Source organism: Ostrinia nubilalis, chromosome 28 (assembly GCF_963855985.1).
Source record: "Ostrinia nubilalis chromosome 28, ilOstNubi1.1, whole genome shotgun sequence".
Lineage (NCBI taxonomy): Eukaryota > Metazoa > Arthropoda > Insecta > Lepidoptera > Crambidae > Ostrinia > Ostrinia nubilalis.
The window spans coordinates 2,912,175-2,927,185 of NC_087115.1; the positions used below are offsets into that span (position 1 = coordinate 2,912,175).

Here is a 15,011-nt window from a genome sequence, read left to right on the forward strand (position 1 = left end):
GGGTCCTCTATCGAATGTAGTAGTGCCGACGCGGCTCGCTTCTTCTCTCTCCTATAGTGCTGCCGCTGCGCCTTGTAGCTCTCTTTGCGGGATAGTGCCGTGCTAGCAGTGCGCGATATACCATCCTCTCTCTCCTATAGTGCTCTCTCTTTCCTATAGTCCCCTCTCTCTATCTCATAGTGCTCTCTCTCTCCTAGTTTGATATGTACATACCTTGAGCCAGTCAGCGAGCACGACGACCGACGGGTCCTCTATCGAATGTAGTAGTGCCGACGCGGCTCGCTTCTTCTCTCTCCTATAGTGCTGCCGCTGCGCCTTGTAGCTCTCTTTGCGGGATAGTGCCGTGCTAGCAGTGCGCGATATACCATCCTCTCTCTCCTATAGTGCTCTCTCTTTCCTATAGTCCCCTCTCTCTCTCTCATAGTGCTCTCTCTCTCTCCTAGTTTGATATGTACATACCTTGAGCCAGTCAGCGAGCACGACGACCGACGGGTCCTCTATCGAATGTAGTAGTGCCGACGCGGCTCGCTTCTTCTCTCTCCTATAGTGCTGCCGCTGCGCCTTGTAGCTCTCTTTGCGGGATAGTGCCGTGCTAGCAGTGCGCGATATACCATCCTCTCTCCTATAGTGCTCTCTCTTTCCTATAGTCCCCTCTCTCTCTCTCATAGTGCTCTCTCTCTCTCCTAGTTTGATATGTACATACCTTGAGCCAGTCAGCGAGCACGACGACCGACGGGTCCTCTATCGAATGTAGTAGTGCCGACGCGGCTCGCTTCTTCTCTCTCCTATAGTGCTGCCGCTGCGCCTTGTAGCTCTCTTTGCGGGATAGTGCCGTGCTAGCAGTGCGCGATATACCATCCTCTCTCTCCTATAGTGCTCTCTCTTTCCTATAGTCCCCTCTCTCTCTCTCATAGTGCTCTCTCTCTCTCCTAGTTTGATATGTACATACCTTGAGCCAGTCAGCGAGCACGACGACCGACGGGTCCTCTATCGAATGTAGTAGTGCCGACGCGGCTCGCTTCTTCTCTCTCCTATAGTGCTGCCGCTGCGCCTTGTAGCTCTCTTTGCGGGATAGTGCCGTGCTAGCAGTGCGCGATATACCATCCTCTCTCTCCTATAGTGCTCTCTCTTTCCTATAGTCCCCTCTCTCTCTCTCATAGTGCTCTCTCTCTCTCCTAGTTTGATATGTACATACCTTGAGCCAGTCAGCGAGCACGACGACCGACGGGTCCTCTATCGAATGTAGTAGTGCCGACGCGGCTCGCTTCTTCTCTCTCCTATAGTGCTGCCGCTGCGCCTTGTAGCTCTCTTTGCGGGATAGTGCCGTGCTAGCAGTGCGCGATATACCATCCTCTCTCTCCTATAGTGCTCTCTCTTTCCTATAGTCCCCTCTCTCTCTCTCATAGTGCTCTCTCTCTCTCCTAGTTTGATATGTACATACCTTGAGCCAGTCAGCGAGCACGACGACCGACGGGTCCTCTATCGAATGTAGTAGTGCCGACGCGGCTCGCTTCTTCTCTCTCCTATAGTGCTGCCGCTGCGCCTTGTAGCTCTCTTTGCGGGATAGTGCCGTGCTAGCAGTGCGCGATATACCATCCTCTCTCTCCTATAGTGCTCTCTCTTTCCTATAGTCCCCTCTCTCTCTCTCTCATAGTGCTCTCTCTCTCTCCTAGTTTGATATGTACATACCTTGAGCCAGTCAGCGAGCACGACGACCGACGGGTCCTCTATCGAATGTAGTAGTGCCGACGCGGCTCGCTTCTTCTCTCTCCTATAGTGCTGCCGCTGCGCCTTGTAGCTCTCTTTGCGGGATAGTGCCGTGCTAGCAGTGCGCGATATACCATCCTCTCTCTCCTATAGTGCTCTCTCTTTCCTATAGTCCCCTCTCTCTCTCTCATAGTGCTCTCTCTCTCTCCTAGTTTGATATGTACATACCTTGAGCCAGTCAGCGAGCACGACGACCGACGGGTCCTCTATCGAATGTAGTAGTGCCGACGCGGCTCGCTTCTTCTCTCTCCTATAGTGCTGCCGCTGCGCCTTGTAGCTCTCTTTGCGGGATAGTGCCGTGCTAGCAGTGCGTGATATACCACCCACCGCTGTTTCTGATGACTGTAATGAAGAAAGTACTTGTTTATTTATTTATTTAAGACACCCAACAAGACAGACAATTCAAGCATAAATACATTAACACTCCTTTGCGTCGCGTAGTCAGGTAAAAAGGGGTTTACAATTTTACATAATACACATAGATTTAAATTCAATTTAAAGTCATCCCCGAACTTGTCAATTGTAAATATTTTTTTAGTTTTGATCGTCGGATCCCTACAAACGGGGTGTCTATGGATAGGGCTCGCCGAGGCGAATCCGAAAAGCCGATAAACGTCGGGGGTGGCCCTAGAATTTTTTGAAAATAACGCCCAAATACCGTCTCAGATCTTAGAAGAAACACTTAAGACCGCCAAAAAAGCAATACACATTATAGTTGACATTATTTTAATATTCCAAGGTAAATCTTCTTTAAAAAACAACTTCATTTTATAGTGTAGACAATCTAGCCGACACAAGTTCATATTATTTAAGTCCGAATGCGTTTTGCTCTTTATCAATTGATTGGGGGAAGTCGACTAAAAATTAAACCCAAATATTCGTGATTCACATTTTCACACGTCAACACTAGAAATAAAAATAAATCAATTCGGCCTTCAACACTGCATAACGTTGCATAAACTTGGCAATTACATGCATTTTATTAAAATTAAACAGGTATTATCACATAATTACATTTCATTTATTATAATTTACAACGATTTATTGATACGTTCTGTTTTTATAATTGCAATTTATTTTTTGACGAATTGTTAAAAGGTAAATCAAATTAAATTAAAATGGATTTTGAACGTATTTAGCTTGAATTTTTTTCTTTAGATTTGTATGTAATTTTATAAATTATGTAATAATAGCGAGAATATTTTGTTTCTAAGCCTCCGTGGTAAGCTAAATATGCGTATGTTATGAGTGGGTTCACCAGTCCAGAGCCACCACAATAGTGAATCTATTCAATCAATTCTATTTTTTCAAGTGATTTAAAACTTAGTTTGAGATTATTAAAAGGAAAAGTGACATAATATAAAAATCTAAATAACCATTTTCAGCTAAACCAGGTCTATTTTATAAATATTTTATGTGGATAAAAGACAGTATTAAAATGCACATAAAACACACTAGATGTCGCGTGTGTCACTTCCCTACTCTATGGTTTTCCGGCAAAAACATAAACTTAAATTGCCGGTACTGTAAGGTTTATACATTTTGAAAAATGTCGCTTTTCCATTTAACCGATGAAAAATTTGAGGACTATAAAACTGGCAACTCACAACAGTAGAAGTCCTGTGCAGATTCGGCAAAGACGCTGACACCAGCGTCCTAAACCCGCTGTACCGTTTCTCAGCGCTGGCTCTCATTCTCATCACTCAAACTGACTAGGGATGCAACATCTCTACTTAATATAATAAAGCTGAAGAGTTTGTTTGTTTGTTTGTTTGTTTACTTGAACGCGCTAATCTCCGGAACTACTGGTCCGATTTGAAAAATTCTTTCAGTGTTAGATAGCAAATTTATCGAGGAAGGCTATAGGCTACAACATCACGCTACGATCAATAGGAGCAGAGCAACAATGAAAAATGTTACGAAAACGGGTTTTCACGCGTACGAAGTCGCGGGCACAGCTAGTAATTAATATTCCTTCGGAATAGAGCAACAACCACGAGCTGTCAAACGAAACCGATTTTGTATGACACTGGATATCATTTGTGTGTCAGTGTCAGGATTATTTCACTGTTTTGTACAATAAATCAATCACTGAACCAGTCACTCACCACGTTTCTGAAGCACTATTTCTCATAAACATCCACGATCTCACTCGCGTAAAATCTGAAAATATGTCAGAGTTCAAATATTCAGCGTGCCTCTGAACTGTCAAATAGTTGCAAAAAACGGTTCTGTTTGACGTGAAGGCGACGGCATCACGCATCTCTTTTTATCACACAGTGTTGCTGCTAGTAACATCTCGCTCGCTCAGTTCTTTGTTGCTTTATTCCGCTAGGTATATTAACTTTATGGGGTGCAACGAATGTTCGATTTTAAACATGCGAATGCGAATGTTGACTGCAATGAGCGCTACGAAATTATTTGGCAGGTTTGACAGTTCGTGGTGACCATGTTTAAACCAGAATATTAGTACCAGATATAGGTTAAAGGTTAATGCAACTTCAATACAGTTAGTTGAGTAATCGCCTTATAAAATTTCTTTTTTATTTCTGAAATACTGCGACCGTCGCCAAATATGCCCATAGTTTGCGAATGCGAACGTCCAAAAACGTAAGAGTATTCGCGGTTGTGAATTCTTGTTACATACAGAACAAAGCTCACACTACACTCGCGAGTATTCGCGGTTGTGAATTCTAGTTACACACAGAACAAAGCTCACTACACTCAAACTTTCACATGTATATTCACCACACTATGTTCTTTATGAATCAGCAATATCTAGAATGAACAATATTGTGTACAATAACATATAGGTTATCTCACAAACGATATAGCCAAGGAATATTGGCAATTATCTGAGTGCTATCGATATAAAATGAACCAATCTTTGATAAAATTGATTGACTGATAAATGTTTACTAATATTATAAAGCTGAAGAGTTTGTTTAGTTGAACGCGCTAATCTCAGGAACTACTAGTCCGATTTAGAAAAATATTTTTGTGTCTGTTGCACAGCCTATTCTTTAGGTTACTTCACATCACTCATGCATCAATAGTGAAGAAAAAACATTTTTTTTTTCAGATTTTTAATTTTGGCTCTCGACATTTTAAAAACGAAAAATGATATCAAACAGTTGAGAAAAGTTCCTCTGGGACAATTTAGTCAGCTACAATTTGAGCCTAAATAAAATCGATCGGGTTAAGGGTTTGCCCTGTAGTCTAATCTTTTAGAAAAAGTCAGAACGACATTTTGAATTCTGTAACCTATTTTTCCTTATCCCGACTTTTTGTATTTTAAAAAAAAAATGTGCTCGATAGTCGCGTGAGGCACGAAATCTGTGATTTTTTAGCATTATAATAACGTACCTTAGTTATTAAAATTTCTAGCGCCCACGGCGACTTTTACGATACGCGCTACAGCATCGCTACTAACGCGAGTTAGGGGCCGTCCATATATTACGTCATTCTAAATTAGTGGGGGGGGTTGGTCTGCGGATGACGGTAAATGATAGATAGGGAGGGGGGGGTGTTTCGAAATTGACGTCATTCTTATTTATTTATTTATAGTTTATTGTTCACATACAAAAAGATTATTTCCAAAAAAGAAATTTCTTCCAGCACACCTAGTAAGTGAGACTGCAAATGCGAGAGGCGGCTAAGGCGCGTACAATACTAAAATAAGTCATAATAAACATACATAATGCAACATAGATGTACACAAATACAGTAATACCCTATTTTTCTCAAATCTGCAATGTTTTAATTTTGTTAAACTGGTAATGACGTCAATTAAGAAATAAATAAAAAGGTAATTAAAAAATGACGATAGGATGATTGTAGGGGGGGGGGTCTAAAATCTGAAAAAATCGATGACGTAATTTATGGACGGCCCCTTAGTCGCATTTGCAACGCACTACAGAAGTGATGCCAACGCGCTACTAACGCGCTACAGCAGCGCGACTGCATCGCTACAAAAAGTCGCCGTGGGCGAGGGCCCTAAGATGGAAATCGAACCCACGACCTTTGCTTGCCGGGCGACTGCTCTTCCATCTGAGCTACTTGGACACTGGATGAACCCGTCGTAATATTCAAGTTCGTTCGTTCGTTCGTTCGTTTCAGCCGAAAGACGTCCACTGCTGGACAAAGGCCTCCCCCAAGGATTTCCACAAAGACCGGTCCTGCGCCGCTTGCATCCAGGTACTTCCCGCGACCTTCACCAGATCGTCGGTCCACCTAGTGGGAGGCCTGCCCACGCTACGTCTTCCAGCTCGTGGTCGCCACTCAAGAACTTTCCTGCCCCAGCGGCCATCAGCTCTTCGAGCTATGTGCCCCGCCCACTGCCACTTGATTTTAGCGATTCTGCGGGCTATGTCAGTCACTCTGGTTCTCCTACGGTTCATTCAAGTTCAATACGCTATTATGGCCAGCTTTTGTTTCAACAATGTTGTACTACCATTAACGTACCTTGTCCGAAGAAGTGCCGTCAGGGGGGTGGTTGCGACCGTCACCCGAAGCTGGGGTGGCAACGGCGGTGCCAGGCGAGCGGGGGGGCGGGGTTAGAGTTGGCTCTCCTGGAAATGATGATCATCATCTTCATTACCCTCATCATCAAAAGTCCCAACGAACAAAGTATTAACGGACTATGGTCTGGTCCGTGAGCACGTAGAATTTTGACCAATGACCCCAAGCTTCCCATCCTTATCGCTCGCGCGTAATTATGTTGCAATCGCGCTCGCACACTCACTGCGGGCGCCCGTCGCACAGTCGCGACAGCAATATAATTACGCGCGAGCGATAAGGATGGGTAGCTTGGGGTCATTGGACAAAATTCTACGTGCTCACGGACCAGGCTTTAGACAGTATCAGATTCAGTAATAAGAACATCAATATTGTAATAATATCTCTAAACAAATACCAGAGGCAAATGGAGGTTGGGGAGGCCAGTCGGTAGCCTTATTCACGTAACAAAACTTCAACGACAACAAATCGCTGAGTTGCGATCCTATCGAGTAATCGTTCTATCGAAATGACCCTTGTGAATACGGATTTAGAACTGTTTTTCAATGGGACGACTTCTGAACGTCAGCGAGATTTTGACTGTGTCAAAATACGTGAATTAGGCCACTGGTGTTCGTTTATTAGTTCTTTATACGCTTTATACGAAATCCACAAGAAGAATGGGGTGGTTTTGTTCTACTCACTTGCAAGTTTGTAAAACATTTTAAAATCAAAATAAAACATTATTATACCATGTAAGAACGATAGATATAGATTCATACAATAGAACCTGTCTCTCTCTTCTTTATCTCTCGCTCTCTCTTTCTCCCCCTCTCTCTCTCTCTCTCTCTGCCTATCTCTCTCTCTCTCTCTCTCTCTGCCTATCTCTCGCTCTCTCTTGTAGGTAGCTGCTCCTTATGCAATCAAGCACATTAAAACCTATGCAGTCTATTATGGCAAGGCCATTTCATTGTTATAGTTTTAGTGAAATATAAATAACTAACCGTAGGTCGGTGGTGTGGCCGGCGCAGTGGAAGGGAGGACCACGTTCAGAGGCTGGTGCTGCTTCTGAAATCATCATCATCATCATCTTCATCAGTTTCGAGAGATAGGCTATCTGACAACATAAAACTGTTTCAACCAAAATAGTAAGACACGGGTCTTAACGCGAATTTTGCCGTCAAGTACGAATACGGATACTGTGAGTGTTGTGTGTTGTGGTAACATCACTAGTGGTAGTGAAAAAAAAGAGAAAGTGTAACAAATGACAATATGAGGGTAGTGGAAAATCTTCAAGCCCGCCCGAACGGACGACGCCGCGAACCGCCAGTCTGCTTGTGACCACGGCTGCAGCATCGCAGCCGAAACGTCAAGCCGTGAGTACATAATGTAACTCATTTATAAACGTCGCGTTAAGACCCGTGTCTTACTATTTTAGTTGAAATGGAAATCTTATAAAACAGTTTTTTAGTTCTAGTTCCCACGGCAACCCAGTTATGCGGGACCCAGTAATGCAGGATTCCACAAAACTGGATACGGTGTGTTTGAAATTCGAATTACAAATCGAACGGATCGGTTTTTGCGGGACACTGCAAACGGGATGATCGTGTGAACGTTAATATTTAAAACACGCATACTGCTTAACGAAATCCTGTAAAAACCTGTATGTCTCCGTGGGAACAAACCCTTAGGGGAACGTTAAACTTAAATTGGATAAAGAATTATGGTCCGGTCCCTGAGCACGTAGAATTTTGTCCAATGACCCCAAGCTACTCATCCTTATCGCTCGCGCGTAATTATATTGCTGTTGCGCTCGCACACTCACTGCTGCCGCCCGTCGCACAGTCGCGACAGCAATATAATTACGCGCGAGCGATAAGGATGGGTAGCTTGGGGCCATTGGACAAAATTCTACGTGCTCCGCGACCAGACTTTACCTACTAATAATTAGTTCACAACATACCTTCCCAATATAATTGGGCGTGGACGTGTGAAAATGCACGTCCGCTCTCAACGCTGGCGACGACGGAGTGGTGGATGGCGAGGACAGCTCCAGAACTGGGGAGGAACTCATTGTGAGGGTAGTCAGAGCATCGCGCGGGTCCGTCGCGGGGGTTGGGGGATCGTCATTTGCGTCCTGGCTGCCGTGCGGAGCGGACGTGTTTTTATTTTCAGAATCAATTTTGAGGCGTTTAAAAAATTCGCTATAAAAATATTCAAAAATGGAATGACGTTAGGATGGAAGCTTGGAATGATGGAAGTACGGGGATAATGGAAGGATAGGGATTGGTTTTCCCTGTAACAAAAATAGATATTATCAGTGAAATGTTAAAATAAGTGATACTTATCTAATTTATTACTCATATGTAATACAAAATACATGACGCAATTCCAAACTAACCATGGAGAGCGACTCCGCTTGTTTTATAGGGTGTAATTATATTCCGATGTATGAAAGAATATTTTTAACTGAATTAATTTTTAGTCGAGGGAACCGCGGGGAGTTTGAACCGAGCAATCCGAGCGTCATTATTGTAGTATGCGTGTGCACTCATGGATGATTTAGCGTGTACCGATAACACTCGAGCATTAGCGGAAGAATGGTGGGACGCGTCTTCGTGAATGAAACGATCTTACATTACTAAAAATCAGATATATGTCTGAAACCTTATCATAAACGGAAGACACTGGCCCTAAATTGATACGGTTAGGACTAAACGGTAATTTTCATAATTGTTGAAGATTAGATAATTATTTATAATTTCATTGATCCGTAGTTCTGTGAATTCATCGGGGAAAAATTTGGAATTTTATGAGTTTTATCATTTCATGGAAATATGTAGATAGGTAATAAAACAGAATAATCTAGCCAGGGATATCATCAAGTGAGTCATAAATCAGTAGAAGGCATGGAGATATAAAATAGATTAATCGAATTTACTCAAAAAGAGTTCAAGATATGTACAAGATTTTTACTTAAAACTTATTATTATTCTGTGCTTAAACTTAAGTATACCTACCCAAGGTATAAGTACTATTTATGTATGTCAATTTATTTATTAAAAACAATTCGTGCGCATATTTACATGCTAAAAAAAAAGTATAAAAAGTTTGTCTCAATTGAAATATTTGTATTGAAAGTCGTTATTTTTTTCAATTCGAATCGATTTGTTTGGGTACCCCATCCTTATTTTCAGAGAACTAAGAAGTTGTCTTTGCTTGTTTCTTATCAGCACACTGATAAAATATTATTTCTGGCTAATCAGATAAGCTGCTAGATAGCTTGTATAATCCCCGTGAACAAACAGTGGGCTGGACTGGTGATCTTGCTATAGGCTTAACACTTAACTCAGTGCCTGAGGTATGCAAGCAGCAAGGGAGGGCGTTTTTGTAACGTCAAACGACACCAGACTTCGGATCTCTTTCAGATTGTCATATCATGTCAATGTCACCCCTCCCGTGCCGCTCCCATATCTCTGAACCGCCTCTGTGGTCTAGTGATAAGACCAACTGCTTCAGACGAAGAGGTCCCGGTTTCGATTCCCAGGGGGCAGATTTTTCTGTTCGGTTTGGTTGGTGGTAGGACTTGTTCTAAGTCCGCCTGGCTAGCTACCACCATCTTACCTAACTCTGTCGCCGTAACAACAATGTTAACAGCATTGTTGTGTTCCGGCAATTAGAGGTAAGATAGCCAGTTCCTCCGTGTTTGAGGATTCCGGGTGAAGCTCGCTTCCACCTTCGGCCTAATCATCACTTACCATCAGGTGAGATACAGGCCAAGAGCTTCCTCGTTGTGGATAAAAAAAAAGACTGACTGAGTTGCCAGTTGTGCCACACAAACTACTTATTTGACGCTAGAAGCTCCATAAAAACTTGGACACATAATTAAAATTTAAATAAGCGTCGGAAGCTGATAAAACTAACATTGATATGAACGTGTTATCAATATTAATGAACTTTTGATAATAAGTCAACAAAGTGAATCAATGGACGTATGAAAAAGAAATATACTATTCCGCGTGGTTTGTTACGGGACTATTCCCACCTCTCGTTACCACCGCTGCGACTCCTGTGTAGCCAGGATCTACAGCTTGACCGCCAATAACCCAACCAGTGAAGGCCAAGTTGGTCCCGGGGGATAGTTGATTTGTAAGTTAGGCCCAGAACAGACGGTGAAACGCAACTGCAACGAAACTGCAACTTTCTGATGATTCTGATGAATGAAACTGAAACTGAAAGTTTCAAACTGGTCGCGTCATGTGTGGTCTCTCAACGGACGCTATGGCAGAAACTTAGATGCAACTCAAAAGTAACTAGCAGTTGTAGTTTCGTTGCAGTTGCGTTTCACCGTCTGTTCTGGGCCTTACTGTTATATGGAAAGCACATTAAACTGAGCGCTAATATGACATCTTAGGGCCCTTTCCCATTGTAATCCAGTTCTTTGGAGCTATGGTTTTTTGCGGTACGGTAAAAATATACCGTTCGTTTCAGCCAAATGACGTCCACTGCTGGACAAAGGCCTCCCCCAAGGATTTCCATAACGACGGTCCTGCGCTGCCCGCATCCAGGCACCTCCCGCGACCTTTACCAGATCGTCGGTCCACCAAAAAATATGCAATCTACAAATACGGACAAAGTCCATAAGAGAAGATCCTAAATTCGGACAAAACCAGACGGTTAATAAATCTATACTAATATTATAAAGCTGAAGAGTTTGTTTATTTACTTGAACGCGCTAATCTCAGGAACTACTGGTCCGATTTGAAAAATGCTTTCAGTGTTAGATAGCCCATTTATCGAGGACGGCTATAGGCTATATACCATCACGCTAATAGGTGCAAAGCAAAAATGATTTTCACGCGTACGAAGTCGCGGGCACTGCTAGTAGCTCTAGATAACCTATTAGACCTTGGTTAACCAACAGCTAAAAACTCATACAACAGTGTGTAACAGATAATTTTTCATTAAAACCGCTAATAATGTTACTCATCAAAGGTCAAGGAAGATCGAGAGCGATGTAAACAAGCGGCTAAATTGTGTAATTTTGTTGCATAATCAATGCTTAATTAATTAGTGGTTTAGGTACAGCAGCGTCGAATGGTTCGTGACACCCAAAGTGGCCAAAAAGTTCGCAACACGTCTTTGTGTTATATCAACTTTTTGGCCACTGGTGTCACGAACTATTTGACGCTGACTGACGATTTCCTTGGGCTATGGTCTCCTATTAAACGCTATAGATCGTTTCATCCACGAAGACGCGCCCCACCAATTTTTGGTCGAAGGAAGCGCGGGGTTCGGGGAGTTTGATCCGAGCGATCCGAGCGTCATTAATTAATGCGCGTGTGCACTCATGGATAATTTAGCGTGTACCGATAACACTCAAACATTAGCGGAAGACTGGTGGGGCGCGTCTTCGTGGATGAAACGATCTTACGAACGAATCGGGGGCATTCGGGGGAGTCAAGAAGTGTGGCGCAGTGGAGTGCAATCTGCCTTAGGCAACCGCAATTCCGCGCACACCTTCCGCGATTCGGCCAGTATAACCGCAAGGTTGGTATGGCCATGGGTGGTAGTGGGTTCGTCGTCCAAGGAATAGTCGAAGGAACCCGATCGCGTGGCAGGTCACCAATGCGCTGGACCGTCCAAGTGAAATCAGCAGTGGGAGACGACGTATGTGACTGCACCAGACAGTCTGCTAATAGAGAGAGATGGAGGGAGATCGTGCGGAGAGTTGTATCCGCCTCTACAACCGATGTGAATCGCCTCAACGTGACCACGACCGCTCTGCCAAGAGCATAACGAATGAGAAGAACAATTTTTTAAATCTATCCAGCAGTTTCTGAGCCTATTCAATACAAACAAACAATAAAACCTTTCCTCTTTATAATATTAGTGTAGATGCACATAAGTTAAAATTTTAAACACTTTACACAACTGTCCGAAGAAGTTGTGCTAAATAGAGTCACTAAAGACAAACATCGCCGTAATGTTTACGCAAACATGAATATAAAAAGCTGGATTTTCTTTGAAGTAGCTAATATTTTATAGTGTTTGCCTTCACATGTTGTTTATAGTACGAAGTTGATGGAGTTTTCATATAAATAACTCATAGGAGATAACCAAATTCTAGGACCATAAAAAACAAGACCTGAAAAAATATTTGAGCTTGTGATTTGTCTACTATAGATGATAATGTATGTTACAATAGTAGGCCAGTCAATATTGACACATTAAAGGCAAACACGCATGTACCTTTGTCCGAAAATACATAGTTTGTGAGAATTAGATCAAAAAGTAAAACAAATACCAAAATTTTCCAGTTTTTTTTATCACTATGAAAATAGCACAGAGTTTAGGTACAGGGTTACAAACATAAACATTTCTCAAGGGACTTGTACATTGTACATTAAATATACCTACCTAAATATTAATGATACAACATTCCATTTTTCTTATTAGATAAATATTTCAACTATTTGACTACAATCAATGGCCTGTACAATACATCGTAAAATTGTAAAAAAGGGATAGATAAGTATATTATGATTGTCACTTGTTTCAAGATAAGTATGTCTAAAAAAACTTTATCGTGAGTCTTAACGTCACCTACAGTGTCAAAACGGCAGATAGTGTTATTATAGATTTGATTACTTGTCTCTCTCACTCGTTTAATCACTGACTGACTGACTGACATAGTGATCTATCAACGCACAGCCCAAACCACTGGACAGATCGGGCTGAAATTTGGCATGCAGGTAGATGTTATGACGTAGGCATCCGCTAAGAAAGGATTTAGGGGGTAAAACGGGTTCCACGCGTACGAAGTCGCGGGCGGCCGCTAGTAATAGTATATTGACCATGAGATGAATATTAGAGCAAATATTGTATGAAGAGTAGTAGTTGCTTGCTTTCTGGGGGATCTGGTGGGGTGGTTGGAGTAGGAAGATACACCACAAAACACAATGGCCCAATCTTGAGGCTAAGTGTAGTACTTGATTGCCCTGCAAAACTAACTAAATTTTATGAAGAATAATACAGCTAAACACAGGCATTTTAAGTATTAGATTAGGTGTGATTTTTTAAGCTAAAACTCATCAATATATTTTCATCTGGAACCTGTTTTAGTTTAAAAAAAGAAACAAAAATTTTATGTATTGTTATCGATCAATTTTCCTTGTATTTTATACCCAAAACCATGTTATTTGTTGATGAGATAAAATTTTCCTCAATATACAACTGTAAAAATATATTTTAGGGTATGATTTACCTTTAGCTTTTGAATGTTATACCACACACATGTTTTAAAAATGTGGGTGCTATTACATAAATTGTATTACTCAACATTGTCTATATTTTGTTAAAAAAGAACTTCATGAACAACCTACTATATTATAATAGTGCAAAACATTGCTTATCTAACAATGTGACATAATTTTAAAAAGTTAACATGTAAAGATAAACCCTTACTTATAAAACTTACACGCTCGTTGAACAGTGTTATAAAGTGACGTTTAGTATGGAAATGTTATTTTAAAACAGTGTTCAACAACTGTGTAACTTTTTATTAGTAAGGGGGTTATTGTATTAATAAATGATTTGCACATGCATTGAAATCTAAAAAAAAAAAACAAAAAATCAAAAAATGACTATTTCTACTTGTATAATGAAATATTTTCAAATATAATGATAAATATTTAAAACTAAAATCCAAATTAGTTTGAGATGCGACTCTTAATGCTAAAAATTAAATAAATATAAAATCTAGTATTTTTAGAGAATGCTAAAGGTACCTACTATCAGAGCACAGCGTAAGAATAACAGAAAATTTTATAGCTCTCCAAATTCCCCGTTAGCTCAGTAGTAAAAGTAGTTCCTACAAGTTCTAATAGTGGGTTCGATTCCCACTTAAGACGTTTTTATATTTACTGTTTTTTTAATTCGATTACAGTACAAAAACCACATGCTAAAGAAACCAATGGCACTCTTATTTCTACCAATATTTAGCTCTATACAATTTATAAAAGATTTAGTCAAAACTTCATCTTATATGAAAAAAAATAGATATGTGATAGGTAACAAAAAAAACACAGCACATCACAAAAATACTTACAACTCATTACAGAATTAATTGCCTTTATTAAGCATGGACATTATAAATAACCAATGAGCATGCATCAAAAACGTATTCAAACTTAAACTACACTAAAATATTCCAATTAGAATCTTACTGAACCAAGAAACACTTGTGACCTACAAAATTTAATTTAATTATGGGACTGTGTACACACAACACTTCAGAACGTGGAACACATGAATTATCATACTTACAGTCTGTTACTTCGGCTGAGGAATCGCTCATGTAACTATTCGACGAAATAAACACATCGGAGAATACAATACGCCGGTGCCCAATGGTGTAACATCCTGCACCAACTGGTCAGCATCGATATAAAGATATACAGCCAGCCAAACGAATGCCGATCGTCACACGCACTACCGAGGAGGCGTAAACTCTTTAATTAAAGACCTCCTGACCAATTTAAAATTGTTTAACCGCGTTACTGTTCGACCAAAACTAACAAACGTCACACAACACTACGTAAGATTGAAGACCACTCTTTTATTGTCCTAATGTTAGTTCGTATATTAATAGCAATTTCGAATAATTGTTTATCGGAATTTATGCTTGAAAGCACAAAATTAATACTTTTTCCGATTTCTGACGTAAAACGTGATGGATGGATGTG

The 15,011-nt window shown here is 41.0% G+C and overlaps 1 protein-coding gene across 2 annotated transcripts; it reads right to left on the minus strand.

Annotated features, from left to right (window-relative positions):
- Nucleotides 1-1,649: 1,649 nt before the first annotated feature.
- On the minus strand, nucleotides 1,650-15,011 carry LOC135085352 (oxysterol-binding protein-related protein 8-like). 2 transcript variants are annotated; one of them, XM_063980139.1, is made up of 5 exons: nucleotides 14,593-15,011; nucleotides 8,228-8,560; nucleotides 7,269-7,332; nucleotides 6,232-6,338; nucleotides 1,650-2,109 (listed from the first exon to the last, which is right to left on the minus strand). In XM_063980139.1, exons 2-5 carry the CDS (start codon nucleotides 8,336-8,338, stop codon nucleotides 1,855-1,857), a joined length of 537 nt encoding a protein of 178 aa, XP_063836209.1. In that variant the 5' UTR covers nucleotides 8,339-8,560; nucleotides 14,593-15,011; the 3' UTR covers nucleotides 1,650-1,854. The 2 variants fall into 2 exon arrangements, with proteins under 2 accessions (XP_063836209.1, XP_063836210.1); XM_063980140.1 differs by lacking the exon at nucleotides 14,593-15,011 and adding an exon at nucleotides 8,666-8,891.